Source organism: Canis lupus, chromosome 11 (assembly GCF_048164855.1).
Source record: "Canis lupus baileyi chromosome 11, mCanLup2.hap1, whole genome shotgun sequence".
NCBI lineage: Eukaryota > Metazoa > Chordata > Mammalia > Carnivora > Canidae > Canis > Canis lupus.
Window position 1 is genome coordinate 29906455 of NC_132848.1, and position 15920 is coordinate 29922374.

At 60.2% G+C, this 15920-nt stretch overlaps 1 protein-coding gene and 1 long non-coding RNA gene across 3 annotated transcripts in view; one reads left to right on the forward strand and one right to left on the reverse strand.

Annotated features, from left to right (window-relative positions):
* The first annotated feature begins 773 nt into the window (after window positions 1-773).
* Window positions 774-3626, forward strand: LOC140642886 (uncharacterized). The gene is made up of 2 exons (XR_012039276.1): window positions 774-970; window positions 3280-3626. It is a non-coding gene; the product is annotated as an uncharacterized lncRNA (long non-coding RNA).
* A 403-nt stretch (window positions 3627-4029) lies between these two features.
* CYTH4 (cytohesin 4) overlaps window positions 4030-15920 on the reverse strand; it is a 30708-nt gene continuing 18817 nt past the window's right edge. For both annotated transcript variants that reach the window (XM_072844074.1, XM_072844075.1), the window contains 5 exons: window positions 10285-10396; window positions 8606-8682; window positions 8189-8260; window positions 7504-7658; window positions 4030-6023 (listed from right to left, as the gene is read on the reverse strand). In XM_072844074.1, coding sequence (XP_072700175.1) covers window positions 5951-6023; window positions 7504-7658; window positions 8189-8260; window positions 8606-8682; window positions 10285-10396 — 489 coding nt within the window. In that variant the 3' untranslated portion in view covers window positions 4030-5950. The remainder of the gene's footprint in view (window positions 6024-7503; window positions 7659-8188; window positions 8261-8605; window positions 8683-10284; window positions 10397-15920) is intronic.

Consider the following 15920-nt stretch of genomic DNA (forward strand, 5'->3'; position numbering starts at 1 on the left):
GTGGCTGTGGAGGTAGTTATGCTCCATGACTGGCGGCCCTGGCCATGACCTATTGATGCTCGGGATGGCGGGGTGGCAGGGTGGTGGGGTGGTGGGGTCAAATCAAATCTGGAGCACTGGGTCTTGGTAGGCTGGTTTTGAGAGTCAGCTAAGAACTCACAGCGGGACATAAAGGGAGACCTCCGAGGGCACCTGGGTGGCTCATTGGTTGAGCATCTGCCTTTGGCTCAGGTCATGATCCTGGGGTCCTGGGATCGAGTCCCACATCGGGCCCCCCCAGGGAGCCTGCTTCTCCCTCTGCCTGTGTCTCTGACTCTCTCTGTGTGTCTCTTATGAATAAATAAATAAAATCTTTAAAAAATAAAAAAGGGAAACCTTCATAAATACTGCCTTCAAGGGCAAAAGTGACAGAGGCCTTAGCTCCTGCCTGGCCCCGTGGGTGCAGAAGTCTGTCAAGCTTCTTTGCTCTCTCCGCCCCACCCCTACCCCTGCTGCTCCTGTCCAGCCTCTGTGGGTCCCTTCCCCTCTGCTCCAGCCCCCTGCTGCCCTGTGCCTCCTTAGTCCCCTGTAAACAGCCAGAGGGACCTCCCATTAATAGCCTCCAGCCACTTGTGGGAGCCCTTCCCTGGCTCCAGGCGCCCAGTGGTCTGCCCTCTGGGTACATCTCTCCTCTGTGCCCACTGAGCGCTTTGGGGGGGCTCCCCAACAGGCCACGCCTCTGTGCTGGGGCTCCGAGCATTTCCCGGAGTGGCCCTGTCTGGCAGGTGTCCTTCCCTTCCTCCTCTCAGGCCCCCTTCCCACACCCCCCCCACACACCCTCCCCTTCCCTTCCCACACCCCCTTGCCGCCCCAGTGCTTTGCCCCTTGAGAAGGTCATTTGTCCCTCCCTCTTCTTTCTTCCCTGCCTCTGGCCTCAGACTCCATAGATGCATCGTGTTTGTCCTGGAGCCCAGTGCTGGCCTGGAACCAGGTACCGGAAGAGCATATTCTCCCCCAGGGAGGCCCTGTGGAATCTGGCTTTTCTCCTGGAGGGAAGTTGGATTTTCGGAAGAGGAGGCTGTGCTCACAGCTGCCTAGAGGAAGCTGAGTGGAGTGGGGTGGGAACGATACCGCCAGACGGGGGTGGGGGGTGGGGGGGGAGGAAGGGCTGCTGGTGGGGCCTGGTCGTCTCTGGTGGATGTGGGTCCAGAGAGGGTCAGCCACTTGTCCAAGATCACTCAGCAATTTGGGGCAAGGCCAGGGCTTTGACCTAGATGTGTCTTACTTCTTTAGCCATCCTGGGGGGATGTCTGGCAGGGTTGGGGAGGGGCATGCAGGCTGGGTGGGATGGCTGGGTCTCTGCTGCCCTGTCAGGTCAGGGGACAGGGGAGGGGGGGCTTTCGTGGGTCGGGGGAAGGAGGGGCTCAAAGCCGGCTGCCAGGGTGGGAGGAGACCTGTCTCTGATTCTTTGATGTTCACACTTTGCCGACCCCTGGGGAACGCCTGAGTCATCGCTGAGCCGGCAAACATATTTAGCTCCTTTCATTGTCCCTAGTAAATCAATTTCTCCAGGTCTCTCACACCTGCCGGCTGGACTCCTGGCTGCCCGCCCCCCATCTTCCGCCTGCTGGCATCCGGGCCCAGGGACCCTGTGCCAGCTCCGGGTTACTGGGTGAGAGGCACTCCCCCTCCCCAGGCAGGGGGCAGCCCGCCCCCTTGCTTCCCAGAGCCCCCTTGCTCTTTCCTACTCCGTCCCAGGGCATCCTGCGCCAAGCCTGTCCTCCCTTGTTCTGGGATGGCCTCTGTTCCACAGCCGGGTTGCTGGATCCCCAGTCAGAGCTTCATGACAAGGGGCACATGGGTCTCAGAGACTCGGGGATCACACCTTTATTCCTGCAGCTCAGCCGGCCCTCTGCTTAGCTCATCTTTCATGGACACCTCTTCCAAGAAGGCTTCCCAGATCTTTAACTCTCCTGCCCCCCTGAATCTTTCCTCCTCCGATGGGCCCAGCCTGTTTTGTACCATGAAAGCACGTGCAACAGTTTGCCTTGTAATAATGATAGCACTTAACATAACTCTGAGTAGGTACCCAACACTGTTCTAAGTATTTTGAACATATTGAATTATTCCCATTTTACTGATGGGAAGTCTGAGGCTCAGATGGCTTGGGAAGGTTGCTTAAGACACAGGGCAGAGCTAAGCCTTGAACCCAGGCCCTCTGTGTGGCTCTCACTACTGCCCCCCTGTGGCTCTTCACCGTGAGTGCCTTTCCTGGCACCTTCTCATCCGACCCCGCCCCCCCACACCCTCTTCCCCAAACAGTCTCAATTTCCCCCCCCCCGCCCCCCCCTCGCTCCCCGGGCAGGGGCAGGGGCAGGGGCTGCACTGTGCCCATGTCTGAGAGTCCCTTGCACAGGGAGGTCCTCACTGGAGGTTTGTGCCATGGAAGTCACCCGGCCCAACCCTTCACGGAGGAAGATGGCATCCGGAGGGGCTAGGCTGCCCGTGGGGGTCCCACAGCCAGGTGGCAGAGAGCCAGGGTATCTGACCCCTGGGCTGAGCTGGCGCCACGGTGCCGGTGCCAGGGGAGAACGCAGGCCCGTGCTCACCTGCGCCCGTGGGGGCTGCTGGAGCCGCAGATCCCAGCTGCTTCCCTTTCCAGGGTGCTCGGCCCACAGCTCTGCTCAGGGCGGAGCCCCCCTCCGGCCAAGGGCAGCCTCGGGTTTGGCTACAAGGTGGAACCTCTCATTCACGTGTGGTGGGAGCCCCCTGCTGCCCAGAGCGAGGAGTGGCGGACCTCGGGGGAGGTGGGCCGAGGCGGCCCCTGGCCCCAAGTCAGAGCCCTTGGTCCTTCCCGGATTGGGATGTGGGCCCTGCCTTGGCCACTCCCCGCACCCAGGGCAGCACCAACTTGCTCCCAGTACCCCTGCCCCTACACACCTGCTCCCGCGGAGGCTGAGGCCCAAGGGAGCCTTTTCAGTTGTTTCATTCTAAAAATTATTGTGCACCTACTGTGTGCCAGGCATGAAGCAGGGGTGGAGCAGGGACAGTCCAGGCCAGAGAGGAGGACGTTCACCGTCAGTGTGTGTGGGGGGGAGGTGCGGGCAGTGACCAGGTGAGCTCACCTCACCGCAAGATCAGGTGTGTGTCCTTCCCCCAACCTGGCTGCCAACAAGCACTCAGCACAGCTCCTCGGAGAAGCTTCTCTGCCCACCCTCTCTGGCCCCTGCGCCCCCCGTCTCTAACGGCACGGGCTGGTCTCGGCCATCCCTGCTCCTTCACGCTTGTCTCCCCCACCAGCACCGTGTCCCCCTGAGGGCCACCGCCGTATCTCCGTCATCCTTGCATGCCTGGTGCTGGGCATGGAGCCTGGTGCATGGAAGGTGTGTGGGCCAAAGGAGAGAATGCACGGAGAAATCCATCAGTTCGGCAGCTTCAGGTCTTCAAGGAGCAGCTCAACGGTGGAATTCCTAGCGGGACGCTGGCTTAGGGTGTGGGGCCCTCTTCCTCGCCCTGCACGTCCAGAGGGGGGCCTAGAATCCTGGAATTCAGGATCCTCAGATTGTGAACCACACGTGGGCTTGTCCCCCATGCAGCGCCTGGAACACTCTACCTACTTAATAAAAATTGTGGGAAGTACAAATAAATGAAGGTTACTGAATTCAAGCTCAGAGCCCTGCCAGTGACCACTGGTGCCAGCCGGCACTTGGGGCCTCGCAGAGGCAGGCTTGTTACCTCCCTCCCGAGGCAGCCGCTCACTCTCCCTGTGGCTGGAGCTGCCTGTTGGGAAGTTCTTCTGCCTTTCTCTGGCCTGGGCAGAGCCACTTGGGCCCTGGCCCTGCCCTGAAGGGACCTCTGTCACAAATGCAGCCTCTGGGGACATCTGTCTGGGGTGACAGCCCTGGAGCCCTGAGGATGAGGGCCCAGGGCCCTCCGAAGACCCACACTTTCCTGTCTGGCCTTCCAGCCTTCATCTGGGAAAGAAATGAGGATGAGTGGGGTGGGGTCAAGGATGGGAGATATGGTCACAGAGAGGAGAGACCCCTCTGGTGACATGAATCATGAGCTTTATTCTCTTTTCTGAGTGATTCCGAGAACAGGTGCTATGCCTGGAAAATCACTGCTTCCACCCTCTCAATGATGGGGGAGGCAGCTGAGGACCAGAGCGGGAACGGGGAGGCTGAGGCCACCCAGCCAGCCTATGCCAGCTGCGGGAGAGGACTCTGGAGCCCATGACCCTCAGCCCAGTGCTCCTTCCGTGGCCCCTGGCTGCCCTTTCAGGGGCCAGAGGCGGTGGCAGACGTGGCCCTCAGTCCCCAGGCTGATGTGGGGTCTGCGGAAGTCCTCAAAAGTCCTCCAAGGCCCCCTGCAGATGCCCAACCCGGGCCCTCTTCAGCACCATGTCCTTACCAGGCACTCGCACACCTCCAGTGACGGGGATCTCACCACTTGAAAGACAGCTACTCTACCCTGACTCCATGAAAGATGTGTGCGTGTCAGTGGGGGTGGAGGGGAGGAGAGCTCGCCTCCCGTGCCCTGGGGAATCCACCTTGCTCTGGCTCGCCCACGGGCTGGCGCTGGGGCAGAGGCAATCACGTATCCTGCTTTCCTGCTGGGGAACCGCCCTGCAGGGACTCCCCCAGGGCCTGTGCGATGGGGGGAGAAGGGCTTCTGGGAAGGCGCCTGTTCAAGGCGTCCTCCTCCTGGTTGGGGCCACCCTGGAGGCAGTGCCTGCTGGGAAGTCAGCTCAACTCTCAACGGCCCTACTGCGGGTCTCAGGATGCCGGGTCGCGGCTGGGGCAGCCCCTCACCTCCACAGGACCCCTGGTCAGCGCTCAGCCTGGAGGCTACGGCTGAGACTCTGCCACAAGCTCCTATGTCGCTCTGTGGCATGGGTGCTGCCTCCAGGCAGCCCTCCTGGTAACCACAGTTCATGAAGCTCTCTTTTCTGGGCTTCCTGGCCATACCACCAGCCCCGCATGAACATGTGTCTGGGATGCTCCCCTTTCTTCAAGAGTTCCACTTGCTCTTCCTCCAAAATGGACATCCTTGCGACTGGAGCCCACTCTGATCCTGGCTTCCCTGCAGCCTTGGGTGCGAGCCCCTCCCGGTGATCAGTCCACAAGCGCAAACACCTCCTGCCAGAAGCTTCTTGGGTGGATCCAGTACAATCTTGTGCTTACCGACAGGAAGTGGCCCGTGAGGAGGGAGGGGACGGCTTGGGCAGCACTGGGATCTGCCGTTGCTGGGGGCAGGGGGGACACGGAAGGGACCAGGACATTTCTATCCCAACCCCACAGTTTTCCAAGAACCAGAAGAGTGTGACCTGGCAGCAGGCACACATCAAGTTGGAGACCAGCTGCGACCAAGACCACGGGCACTGGGCTCCTGGCGTCTGCCAGCGGTTCCGTCCATGGGTCTGAGCTGTGTGTGTGTCCCTCAGGCAGGGACGGCTAAGCCCCTGCTGCAAACAGGGGAGGGGCTGGCTGAGAACCCCCTGAGCGGAAGGAAGAGGCATCACCACGGCCAAGGGCAGGAAGCACTCGGGATCCCCGTGGCCCCTCCTGCCTCAATGGCCCACAGCATTTCAGGTATAGGAGATGTTTAACAGAAGGGGAAACTGAGGCCCAAATGCAGGACAGGGTGCTGGGTGCTGGGGCTGGTTCCTATTCGGCTGTTTCCCTTGCTCCTTGCTGCAGTGACTCGGGGCAGGGAGTGGGGGCCTTTCCTAGCGGTGCCTGGGTGCCCAGCGCCAGGGGATCCGAGTGCCACCTCTGAGCCCTCGGGGTTTCCCACCCACCCTCTGGAACCCTGCCGCCCCTGCCACGCTCCTGTTAGCTTAAAGTAATGGGGACGGGGGTGATGTCTGTGACCCAGGAAAGGGTGCCCTGGGGTGGGACATGTGTCTCCCGGGACCACAGGTGGTAGGCTTCCCGTGAGGCCCCGCCCCTGGCCACCACCTCCAGGAAGCTCAGTGCTTGCTGGCAATCTTCTTCTTCCGAGCAGAGACCAGGTCATAGAAGGGGACACAGGTGATGCTGGCTCTGAAATGAGAGCAGGTGAAAAGATTGCAGGGCTGGGCTGGCTGCCAAGGGGGTGGGGATGGGGTGGGGGTGGGGGGCGGTCCTCAGCTCCCAAGGCTCGAATAGGGGCGTGGGTCTCCCAGGGAAGGGACGACCTGCCCTGCTGCAGGAGAAAGGCCAGATGGCCCCACCAAGGGCCAGGCTGCGGTGAGTCAGCCCCGCCCAAAGTCCCATGGGCGGGGGTAGAGGGTGAGGCTGAGAGCGGACAGCCTTCAGAACTCTGCCCCCAAAGTTCTGTGGACCCCTCTTCCGAATCCCGGGAGGAGGGTTGCCTGGGGGGCTCAGTGGTTGAGCGTCAGCCTTCAGCCCAGGGTGTGATCCCCGAGTCCGGGGATGGAGTCTCACATCCGGCTCCCTGCAGGGAGCCTGCTTCTCCCTCTGCCTGTGTCTCTGTCTCTCTCTGTGTCTCTCATGAATAAATAAATAAAATCTTTAAAAAAAAAAGAATCCCAGGAGGAGGTGGAAAGAGCCCTGGTGGAGCCAGCAGACCCCCTTGTGGGTCTGGCTCTGCCCCCACTGGCTGTGTGGTGGGGCAAGTCCCTCCCGTGGGGGGCTCAGGGCCTCGTCTGTGAAATGGAGCTAAGGGTGGGTTTGGCCTGGCAGCTTCACAGGACTCCTGCCAGGCTGGATGGGAAAGACCCCGCAAGTCCCTAGGACACAGCCCCTGGCCCAGTGACCGCTCCGGTGGCTTCCTCTGGCTGACAGGACCCACCGTCACCCATGTCTCCACATTGCTCCTGCCCCTCACCTGGCTCCTTTCAACCTGCCCCTTCACTGCCCATCTCTGAACCCCCGAATCAGTCCCAACACCGTGGCCTTCCTCACCTGGCCACACCCCTACTGTTTACCAGTCTCCCCAGTGCCCTCAGGAGAAACCCACACTAGCTGCCATGGTGGCGGAGTCCTTGCTATCCTGGGGGGCCTGGTCTCCCACTGCCCGATCCCTGCAGAGCCAGCTGCAACCCCCTCCCCCCGCCCCCTCCTACCCCTGCAATGCCCAGAGGCAATGCCCAGGCCTCTGGGGTGGTGTCCAGGGAGGCCACATGCTCACCTGCCCTCTTGTCTTTGCCAGTCCTGGTCCTCGCCCCTAGAAAGCCCTTCCCTCCATCTCTACTAGGTCTTTCCAGGGCCCCTTTGGATCCTGGTGCTAATGAGTGTGCCATTCACGGGCACTTACCACCGGGCAAAGAGCTTTATATGCAACATCTCTCGGGATCCTCCGGCCAGCCCATGATCTTGGGGCCTCACCTTCTTGTGTCCCCCGTGGGGCCTGGCCAGGGGCTGGCACCAGAGGAGGTGTTTACACCATATGGGCAGGAGGGATTTGCATCCCAGAAACGAGGGGGAGATTCTAGATTTAGCCCCTTTTACAGAGGAGGAGACAAGGCCCAGAGAGAAGCAGAGGCCTCCGGAAGGGCCAGGAGGCCCCGGCAGCCCCTACCTTATGGCCTCGATCCACTGGTCGCGCTCCTCGGCACTGGCGGCAGAGATTCGGTAAGACTCGTGCTTGCCCTCCACCACCTTGCCCTCACCGTCCGTCTTGCAGGCCTTGATCTTCTGGCCCCGGCAGCTGGGGTTGTAGAGCTCCAGGCAGAACTGTGGGGAGGCGGCGGGGTGAGGGCCGGGCAGGGGTGGCAGGAGGGGGCGGCGGGGCTGTGCTTTGCTGGGGGTTCAGTGAGGACCAGCCCCTTGGGGCTCGGACAAACAGCAAGACCCACCCCACCCCGGGCCTGCTTCCCCGGCTGGCAAAGGGGCAGGAGCTGCTCTTCCTCACACTGAGGGCTTCCTATGTGCAAGGCTCCTCCTAAGTCCATCGTTCCCCTAAGACCCCCGGCTGACGGCCGGGGAAACTGAGGCTCAGAAAGAGGCAGAGACTTACTCAAGGTCATTCACCAGTGTCAGAGGCAGGCTCTGAGAGACCATGAGATCGCGCCCCTTTGATGACAGTGACCCGCCCCCAGGGTCCATGGCCTCAGGAGGGAGACAGAGGCGACCCCCAGCCCGGTGGAGGACCTCCTGGAGGACCCAGGCCAGCTGCCCTCTCCTCCCACCCCATTTCAGAAATTTCCCTCCCACCTCCCCCACCGCCTCTCGGCTGGCTCTCAGGACCCCGCTGTGCCACCTACTGGCTTCTTGGGGTCGTCCACCTTCTGCACCGAGAGGTTCTCCAGGGGTATGATTCCCCGGGGCTCCTTGTCCTGCAGCGGTGGAGGGGGAAAGGATCAGCAAATGCAGCCTTGAGACCCAGGGCAGGGAGTGAACTCGAAGGGCCCCCCAAACCCACAGAGGAGTGCACGAATCGTCCCAGACTCTGTCCAGCCCTGGTGGGGGGTAGGGAGCAGGGCACAGCTCGGATCTGGGAGTCACCGGGCCAGGCTGCAAGCTTGACCCTGCCCCTCCTGCTCTCTGCTGCACAGTCTTCCCCTCTGTGAAATGGGTGCAGAGAGGGGCTGAATGATCTCGAAGGAGCCCCAAGCTCTGTTAGTGGACTGCTTGGTGGGAGTCTGGGAGGGGGCGGGGCTGGGGAGGGACCCCTTGCTCACAGTTGTGAACTCAAAGTAGTAGAGACAGTTGTCGGTCAGGATGAACCAGCGGCGCTTCCACGTCTTCACGCGGCCGCCTGCAGGAGCCAGCGGCACAGTCAGCGGACTTCTCCCTGGGCCACCAGCATTTCCTCCCAGGAGAGCAGGGCCTGGAGAGCCTTCCTCTGCCCCCTCCTCTCAAACCTCCCGACCCCTAGCCCACTACGCTTCCCCCCCAGATCCGTCCCTTGGTCACTCAAACACCCTGGTGGCACCCATCACCCCAGGCCTCCCCTGGCCACTTGACCTGGCATTCAAGGCTCCTTGGCAATCAGGCCCCAGGACCAGTGGCCGCCCATTCCCTGTGCTTTTCTGCCATCCTTCCCCCTCAGTTCATCCCTTGGCCTACTTCCCCACTGGCACCGTGCAAAGCATTTCATCTTTTGCCTGACAGGCAACATTCTAGAAGTTTTTAGAAAATGTTTGCTTATTAATCCCTAGAACTGCTTATGAGGAGGGGACCGTTATTAACCCCATTTTACAGATGAAGAGCCCGAGGCATAGGGAGGTACCATTGTCTGTGCATGGCCCTTCAGCAGAGCTCAGATTTGAGCCCGGTGTCCCAGCTCTTGAGCCTGGGTGCTTGGCTGCTGTGACACACACTGAACCCCCCCGGGGACTGTGATCTGACCCCTGGCACATGTGTGGAGGAGCTGGGATCCGCGATTCAGAGCCTCCCTGGGGCTGAGAATGGTCCAGAGGGCAAAAAAGGAGGCTGAGTGGTCCGCGCAAGGGTCAGACTGGGATACGGGCACAGAGATGTGGAGGGCTCTGGGGGCATGGGGATGTGGAGGGCTTGGGGTGGCACGGGGACAGGGAGGGCTCAGGGGGGCACAGGATGGGGAGGGCTGGGGGGCACGGGGACGTGGTGGGCTCAGGCAGGCACAGGGATGGGGAGGGCTCGGGGGGAACGGGGATGTGGAGGGCTCAGGGGGGCATGAGGACATGGAGGGCTCAGAGGGGCCACGGGGACGTGGTGGGCTCAGGCGGGCACCCCCAGCCCAGGTCTCTGCTCCAGCACGAGGTATCTGTCCTTGTCCTTACCTGTCTCCCAACACCCCAGTCCCTGGCTGGGCTGGCTCTGCAGGAGAGGCACCCAGGAGTGTGCTTGGGCAGGGCAGACAGGCCTGCAGCTCCCCTGCTGATTCTGCAGCCAGCCCGGGCACCCCAGCCCCCACCAGGCTCCTCTCTGCAGGCTGGAGGCCCTCCCCCACCATCATCATGCTGAAGGGAAGCTCCCCGGAACCACATCCTGTCCCACTCCCTCCCCCATCCTGCAGGGACACCCAACCCTCTGCCCACCCGCTTGTTGGCTGTGTGGCCTCAGATGGGCACCCCAACCTCTCTGGGCCTGGCTTCCTCAGAAACCTTCCAGGAAGAGACAGAGCTGTGGTTGAAGGCCCGTCAGCCTCTCAGCTCCTCTTCCTGCTTGTCCTCCCCTCCCCCACTGCCCCCTTCTCCCCCAGGACAGACAGATGGAGGGATGGGGCAGGCAGATGGCTGCACTGGGGTCAGGACAGCGGAGGGTTAGCCGGCTCCACCCCTGAGGCCCCATGTCCCGGTGTGCATGTGTCCCGGGCGTGCATGGGAGTCTGAGTGTGTCTGCCTCGTGCCCACGTGTGTGCCCATGTGCGCCTCACCCAGTTTCAGCAGCCAGCCCTCGCGGTCGGGGTTGAAGAAGGTGTGAGTGAGGTCGTTGCCGTCGTCCTCCGGGATGGAGAAGGGTTCGCTCTTGATGCTGTCGAAGAGGTTCTGTCCTCAGAGAAGGGAGGGAAAGGCCCGGCTGTGACATCCATCCCAGTTGGGAGCCTGGGCCTGTGTGGCAACGCTACCTGCTTCCCCCGGGCTGCTGGTCTGCACCTCCAGGCCCTCCGCAGGCCAGGCTCCCCAGCTCTGTGGCCAGAGCACGGTGAGTGGAGGCGGCATTGGCATTGTCTGTATGTCCGCTTGCTGGGGAGGCTCTCCCCCACTGGGCAGGGCGCTCCCCTAGGGCAGGCCTGGGTGTCACAAGCCCCAGGACTCCCCCAGGGGCTGGCCTAAAACAGACTAGCAACTCCTTAGGACCAGGTGGTTGATGCCCATCCTACCCCCCTCCTTGTCCCCCTGACACCCCACCCCCACCCCTGTTGCTGGAATTCCAGCCAGTGGCATGTCACAAGAGCGTAGGCTTGGGTGTCAGGCTCTCTAGGTTAAACTCGCGGCTTAGTCACTTGATGGCTGTGTGACCCTGGGCATGTGCCTCAACCTATCTGAGATGCTGGTCCTTTTTTTAAAAAATTTTTTTTAAAAATTTATTTATGATAGTCATACAGAGAGAGAGAGAGAGAGGCAGAGACATAGGCAGAGGGAGAGGGAGAAGCAGGCTCCATGCACCGGGAGCCTGACGTGGGATTCGATCCCAGGTCTCCAGGATCGCACCGTGGGCCAAAGGCAAGCGCCAAACTGCTGCGCCACCCAGGGATCCCTGAGATGCTGGTCCTTAACAGCAGAAAGGTGCTGATCCCTCAGAGTTCTGGGTGGGGGGCGCCCGCTAAACGGACTACACAGGGGTCAGAGCCCCTCTGTGCTCTAAGTCCAGGGGAAGGTAAAGAGGAGGGAGGAGTACAGCTCCTGCCTTCACCCACCCCCCAGCACCGCTCTTACAGGTCAGATGAGGGAGTCAGAGACAGTCACCCCTGTGTCTAGAGTGTTGCAGGCAAGGATGCTCACCTAGGACCTCTAGACCCCCACATGTTCACCTGTGTGTGTGCACACATAAACGCTCAGACACACACATACACACACGCACTGGGTCATAGCAGCCAGGGTCAGGGCCTCCTTATGTAACATCCATGAGGGGTGGAGCCCCCTTTTGCCTCCTTGCAGTCACCTAGAGACTTCCAGGTGTACCTCAGGGAGGAGGACACAGAGGAGCGACTAAGGAGGTGGGGATTGACTGCCCATGTCGAGAGGCCCGGCCCAAGGAAAAGACTCAAGGTGGGATGGATGCCAAACTTGGCTCTCAAGGGCAAGGGGGACCTTTGCTGGGTGGACGGTGATCACAGGGGGAGAGTTCCCAGAAAATAGATTTCAGTTCTCCATGCAGGACCTTCTAGCAGTTAGAGCTGCTGGAATATGGATGGAGCAACCTGGTGTGGTAATGACTTCCTCGTCACCAGAGGTACACAAGCCAGGGCTGAGACCTCCCCGTGGGTGAGTTGTGGATGTCTGCAGCAGATCATCCCTGCATGTGCTGAACCCCCTGCCATGGGGCTCTGTGTTCTATGGCCAAACCTGCCCATATTTCCAAGTGTTTGGAAAAACATTCCAAACTGTCTCTGTTTATTAAAACCAATGCTGGATCTCCATCTCGAAGATAATTAAATCATTTCCTTCTGTTGCATTTGTGTATACTGCTGTTCAGATGGTTTCCTTGAGATTTTAAATGAACAATTTCACAAGCACTGTTTGATTCCCCCAAAGTTTTGGAAATGGTGTTTGCTGGCTTTTAAAGGCCTTTTCTGACCTGATAGCTCAGGGCCTGGGGGGTTGGTTACAATTCCACCACAAGCAGGTTTTCTTGGGCCTGAGGGAGGTGTGTTCTGCCCAATCCCAGAGTCCCTGGCTCAGCCTGGCTGTGCTGGGGTGGGTGTAGGCAGCAGCAGGGACCGCTTGCTCTTTTGGGGGAGCCCCCGCACCTCAAGCGCATCTGGGAAGCCCTGTTGCCCCTCCTGCCCAGGCCCAGCCGGGCTCTGGGAAGGCCCGAGATGTGCTGGCCTATCGAACAAAGGCCAGCGGCAGAAAGGCCTTGTCAGCAAACCTGTCAGCGCAAACATTTGGGAGGCCCAGGAGGCAAGCAGGGTGGCAGACAGGGGTGGGGGGCGGCCTCATCCTCCATGGTACCCACAAGGGGCCCCCTGGCAGCTTCTGCGGGTGCCGGGAGCCGACCGGCTCGCACATTCTGCCCCTCACCCCCTCCGCAAAGGAAACGTCTGGGCTCTGTTCCTGCCCTTGTAAACGCCAGCCCTCCCCCGCAGGTAAACACCCCTGCGGGTGGGCGGTGGGGCGGCCACCAAGCCTGGCTGGGTGCACTGTGATCAGAAAGACAAGGCCACCTTCCAACGGTTCTGCTGGTCTTGTATCCGGCTCTCTCGCTGTACCGCATCCCCCCCTCCGCCCCCTTCTCTGGGGACTCACCAGCCCAGACACTCTCTGTCCAGGTTTCTGGGGGGGTGGGGTGGGGTTGACACCTACTGCCTCTCCCCTAGGCTCCAGGAATGAGGGAACGACTCCCACCTGGCCAAGCAGGACATTTCCTCTTGCTGGCCACAGTGACTGGTGCAGGGAGGACATGTGACCCAAGCCAGCCAATACGCTTTAATTCTGGGACTTTAGTTTTAGCTGCTAAGCTGCCTGGACCATCTCTGCTGCAATTTGAAGACAGTCTGTTGAGGAGGAGAAGGTTGCTGAGAGCTGGAGACACTAGATTGAGTCCTGACTTCACTGAGCACCTGGATCTAGCTGAGCCTGAAGCCCAAAGATCTGAAGCCAAATGGATCCCTGATCTTTCCCATTACGTGAGTTGCGATTCCTTTGGCTAGAAAGCAACAGGTAGCTGGGATACATGGCCAAGTCCTCCATCACAAAACCTTGCCTCCTGGTCTCTGCAGGAGGAAGGGCCCTGGAGTCAGACAGACATGGGTTCGAATCCAGTGTCCTCACAAACTATGAGACCCCTGGCCAGCTACTGCTCTTGGAGGTCAGTTTTCTTTGCTGGAAACTGGGATTGGTACCCACTGCCTAAGGGGGTCAGGAGGACTTAGTGAGAACACGGAGTGCCACAGCTGGGCCCGGGACGTGGTCAGTGCTGACGGAGACGTTTGGACAAGAACCCAGGAGGTCCAGGACTGCCCGCAGCAGAACATGCCCTGACTTGGGAGACTGTTCCCCTGCCTGAGCCTCAGTTTCTCCACCTGTAACACCAGATGCCAGAGAGCCCCACTTCTTGGCCTCCCCCTCTTCCCCTCTTCCACCGGGAGCTCCCTTTCCGGGCAGGGGAGTGGTTCCCTTCCTGGTGTTTCTTGGGCCCCTGCCATCTGCCGAGCGTCAGGAGCTTGCGCGCATTACCTCTGCTTCTCAGGAGAGCTGCCCAAGGGCGGCGGCACCTGCCCACTTGGCAGGTGAAGAAACCGAGGCTCATGCTCACAGTCACACAGCCAGAAAGGGCCGAGCCGGGATGCGATCTCCCATCCTGTGAGTCCACACCGCGTATACCCTGGCCCTGAGTCTCTCAGGCATTGGGCCTCATCCCTATCAGGACAGCCTGGGGAGGGGGGCTCAGCTCGCCGCCCCCTCCCTCCCGCAGCGCCCCCTCCCACTTGAAAGCATTATGATCCTCGGCAGGGCCCCAGCTCCAGGGCCAGCACGGGGAATCCTGCCACAGAGCGGCCCACTTTGAATACCTGGAGCTGCTTAAAGGTGAGTTCTTGCTTTACAAACAGGGAAGGTGAGGCCCTGAGAGAAGGCTGGCAGGTGCCCCCCATTCCACACAGCACCGGGGCATCCCGCCCCCCGCCCCAGACTTCTGCAGGAAAAGCCCTAAACAGCAAGAACCAGGCTTGTGTGGTTCTCTTTGCCCCTTGGGAAGCTTCTGGAATAATTAGCCACTCTAACGACACAGGCATTTTGCTCAACGCCTTACGGTTCTACACCAGTCCTAAGAGCTGGGAGCTCAGAGGTCAAGCCACTTACTAGAAGGCTCGCAACCAGAGAGGGGGCAAGCCAGGACTTGGATGTGGCTGTGACTCCCACGCTCTGTCCCCTCTCCCCCACCTCTGCGCCTGCTTCTCCGGCTGCCCGGCTGCCCGCTAGGATAATAAACCCTTCCCAGACCTCCCAGGCAGAGTGTGAGGCTAAATTGAGATTCTAGACCCTAAAGCCCTAGAAAGTTACAAGCTCTGTACAAATGTAGTGCATTGTTACTAACAAAAGGCTTGAATAGGAAAAAACCCTTGGGAGGGAGGTGCCCAGGGCTGGGGGGGGGGGCGGGGGAGTGCTGAGCCCCAAATGCTGGTGTGTCATTAACTCATTATCTGCCAGACCAGGACAGCCTCCTGCCACCAGCACCATATGAGATGAGTTACCGACTCCCCAGTGCATTTTAGATTTGGGGCATTTTACTAAGCGCCAGGGTTTTTAAATTATTATTAATTATTCTTCATAGTGACATAAGCCACCATTTGGAGCCCGTGCTCTGTCCCTGGCATGGGCTATGCCCTTTACATTTTTACAAATTGCTGCTCCCGGCAGCTCCGTGACGCAGGCGTCATTATCCTGGTTGAGAGAATGGTGGCTTGGAGAGGTGGGTGAGTCATTCCTCAAGGTCACGGGCTGGCAAAGGTGGGGGAGGGAGGGGAGACGGGATTTGACTCGAGCTCTAACCAGCTCTCAAGCCTTCATTCGGTGTTGTGGTTCCCCCCACCCCATGATAAACTTTCCCCTCTGGGGACCAAGGAGGGTGGTGGGCTGAGGGCGTGGCAGTTCTCAAGCACGGAGGGGGGACACCGAGTGCTTCCAGACCCAGGCTTCCCGCAGACCTCGCAGGGTGCTCAGCCGGGAGGGTGGGGTTCCCACCTTCTCCTCCCCTCCTCTGGCGCAGCTGTCAGTTCATTTCTGCTGTACCAGGCTCTGAATCTCACTCCTGTGTTTGCAAAACTGTTCCTATCTCCGTGTTGCCCGTGGTTAACCACGCAAGCTCCTGAGGCTGTCATTGGAAGCCCTGGATGCTCCGGCTCCACTGTGCCCCCTGTCCCTGGCCACACACCCCACAACCTCAGCCAGCCACTCTGGACGCTTCTCCTTTTCCAGCCAGGCGAGGCCTGGGTTCTGGCTATTTCCCCCCTTCTGGAATGTCCTTTCTCTGTTTCACTCTGTGAAAACTCCCATTCAACCTTTAAGGCCCGGTTCAAAAGTCACCTCCTCTGTGAAGTCTTCCAGGATGGCACCCTTCCTCTGCCCCCAGGAGAGTGATAGTAGTGCCCTCTGCGTCTCTGTAGCTATGTTCTGTAGCTAGCACCACATGAATCACACAGGGCTATAACTCACATGTGCATCATCTTCCCGCCAGACCCTGAACTCGGCCTGGACAGGGCCCTGGTTGACTCATCCCAGGGTGCCCCTCACCGGCACAGGGCCTAGTGCAGTGTGGCAGCAGTGGGGGCTGTTTGAGGAAGAGATGGGAGGTGTGTGTTCTGCTTGGCTCACGAGCTGCCTTGTGGAAGGCCTCAGTTTCCCCCTC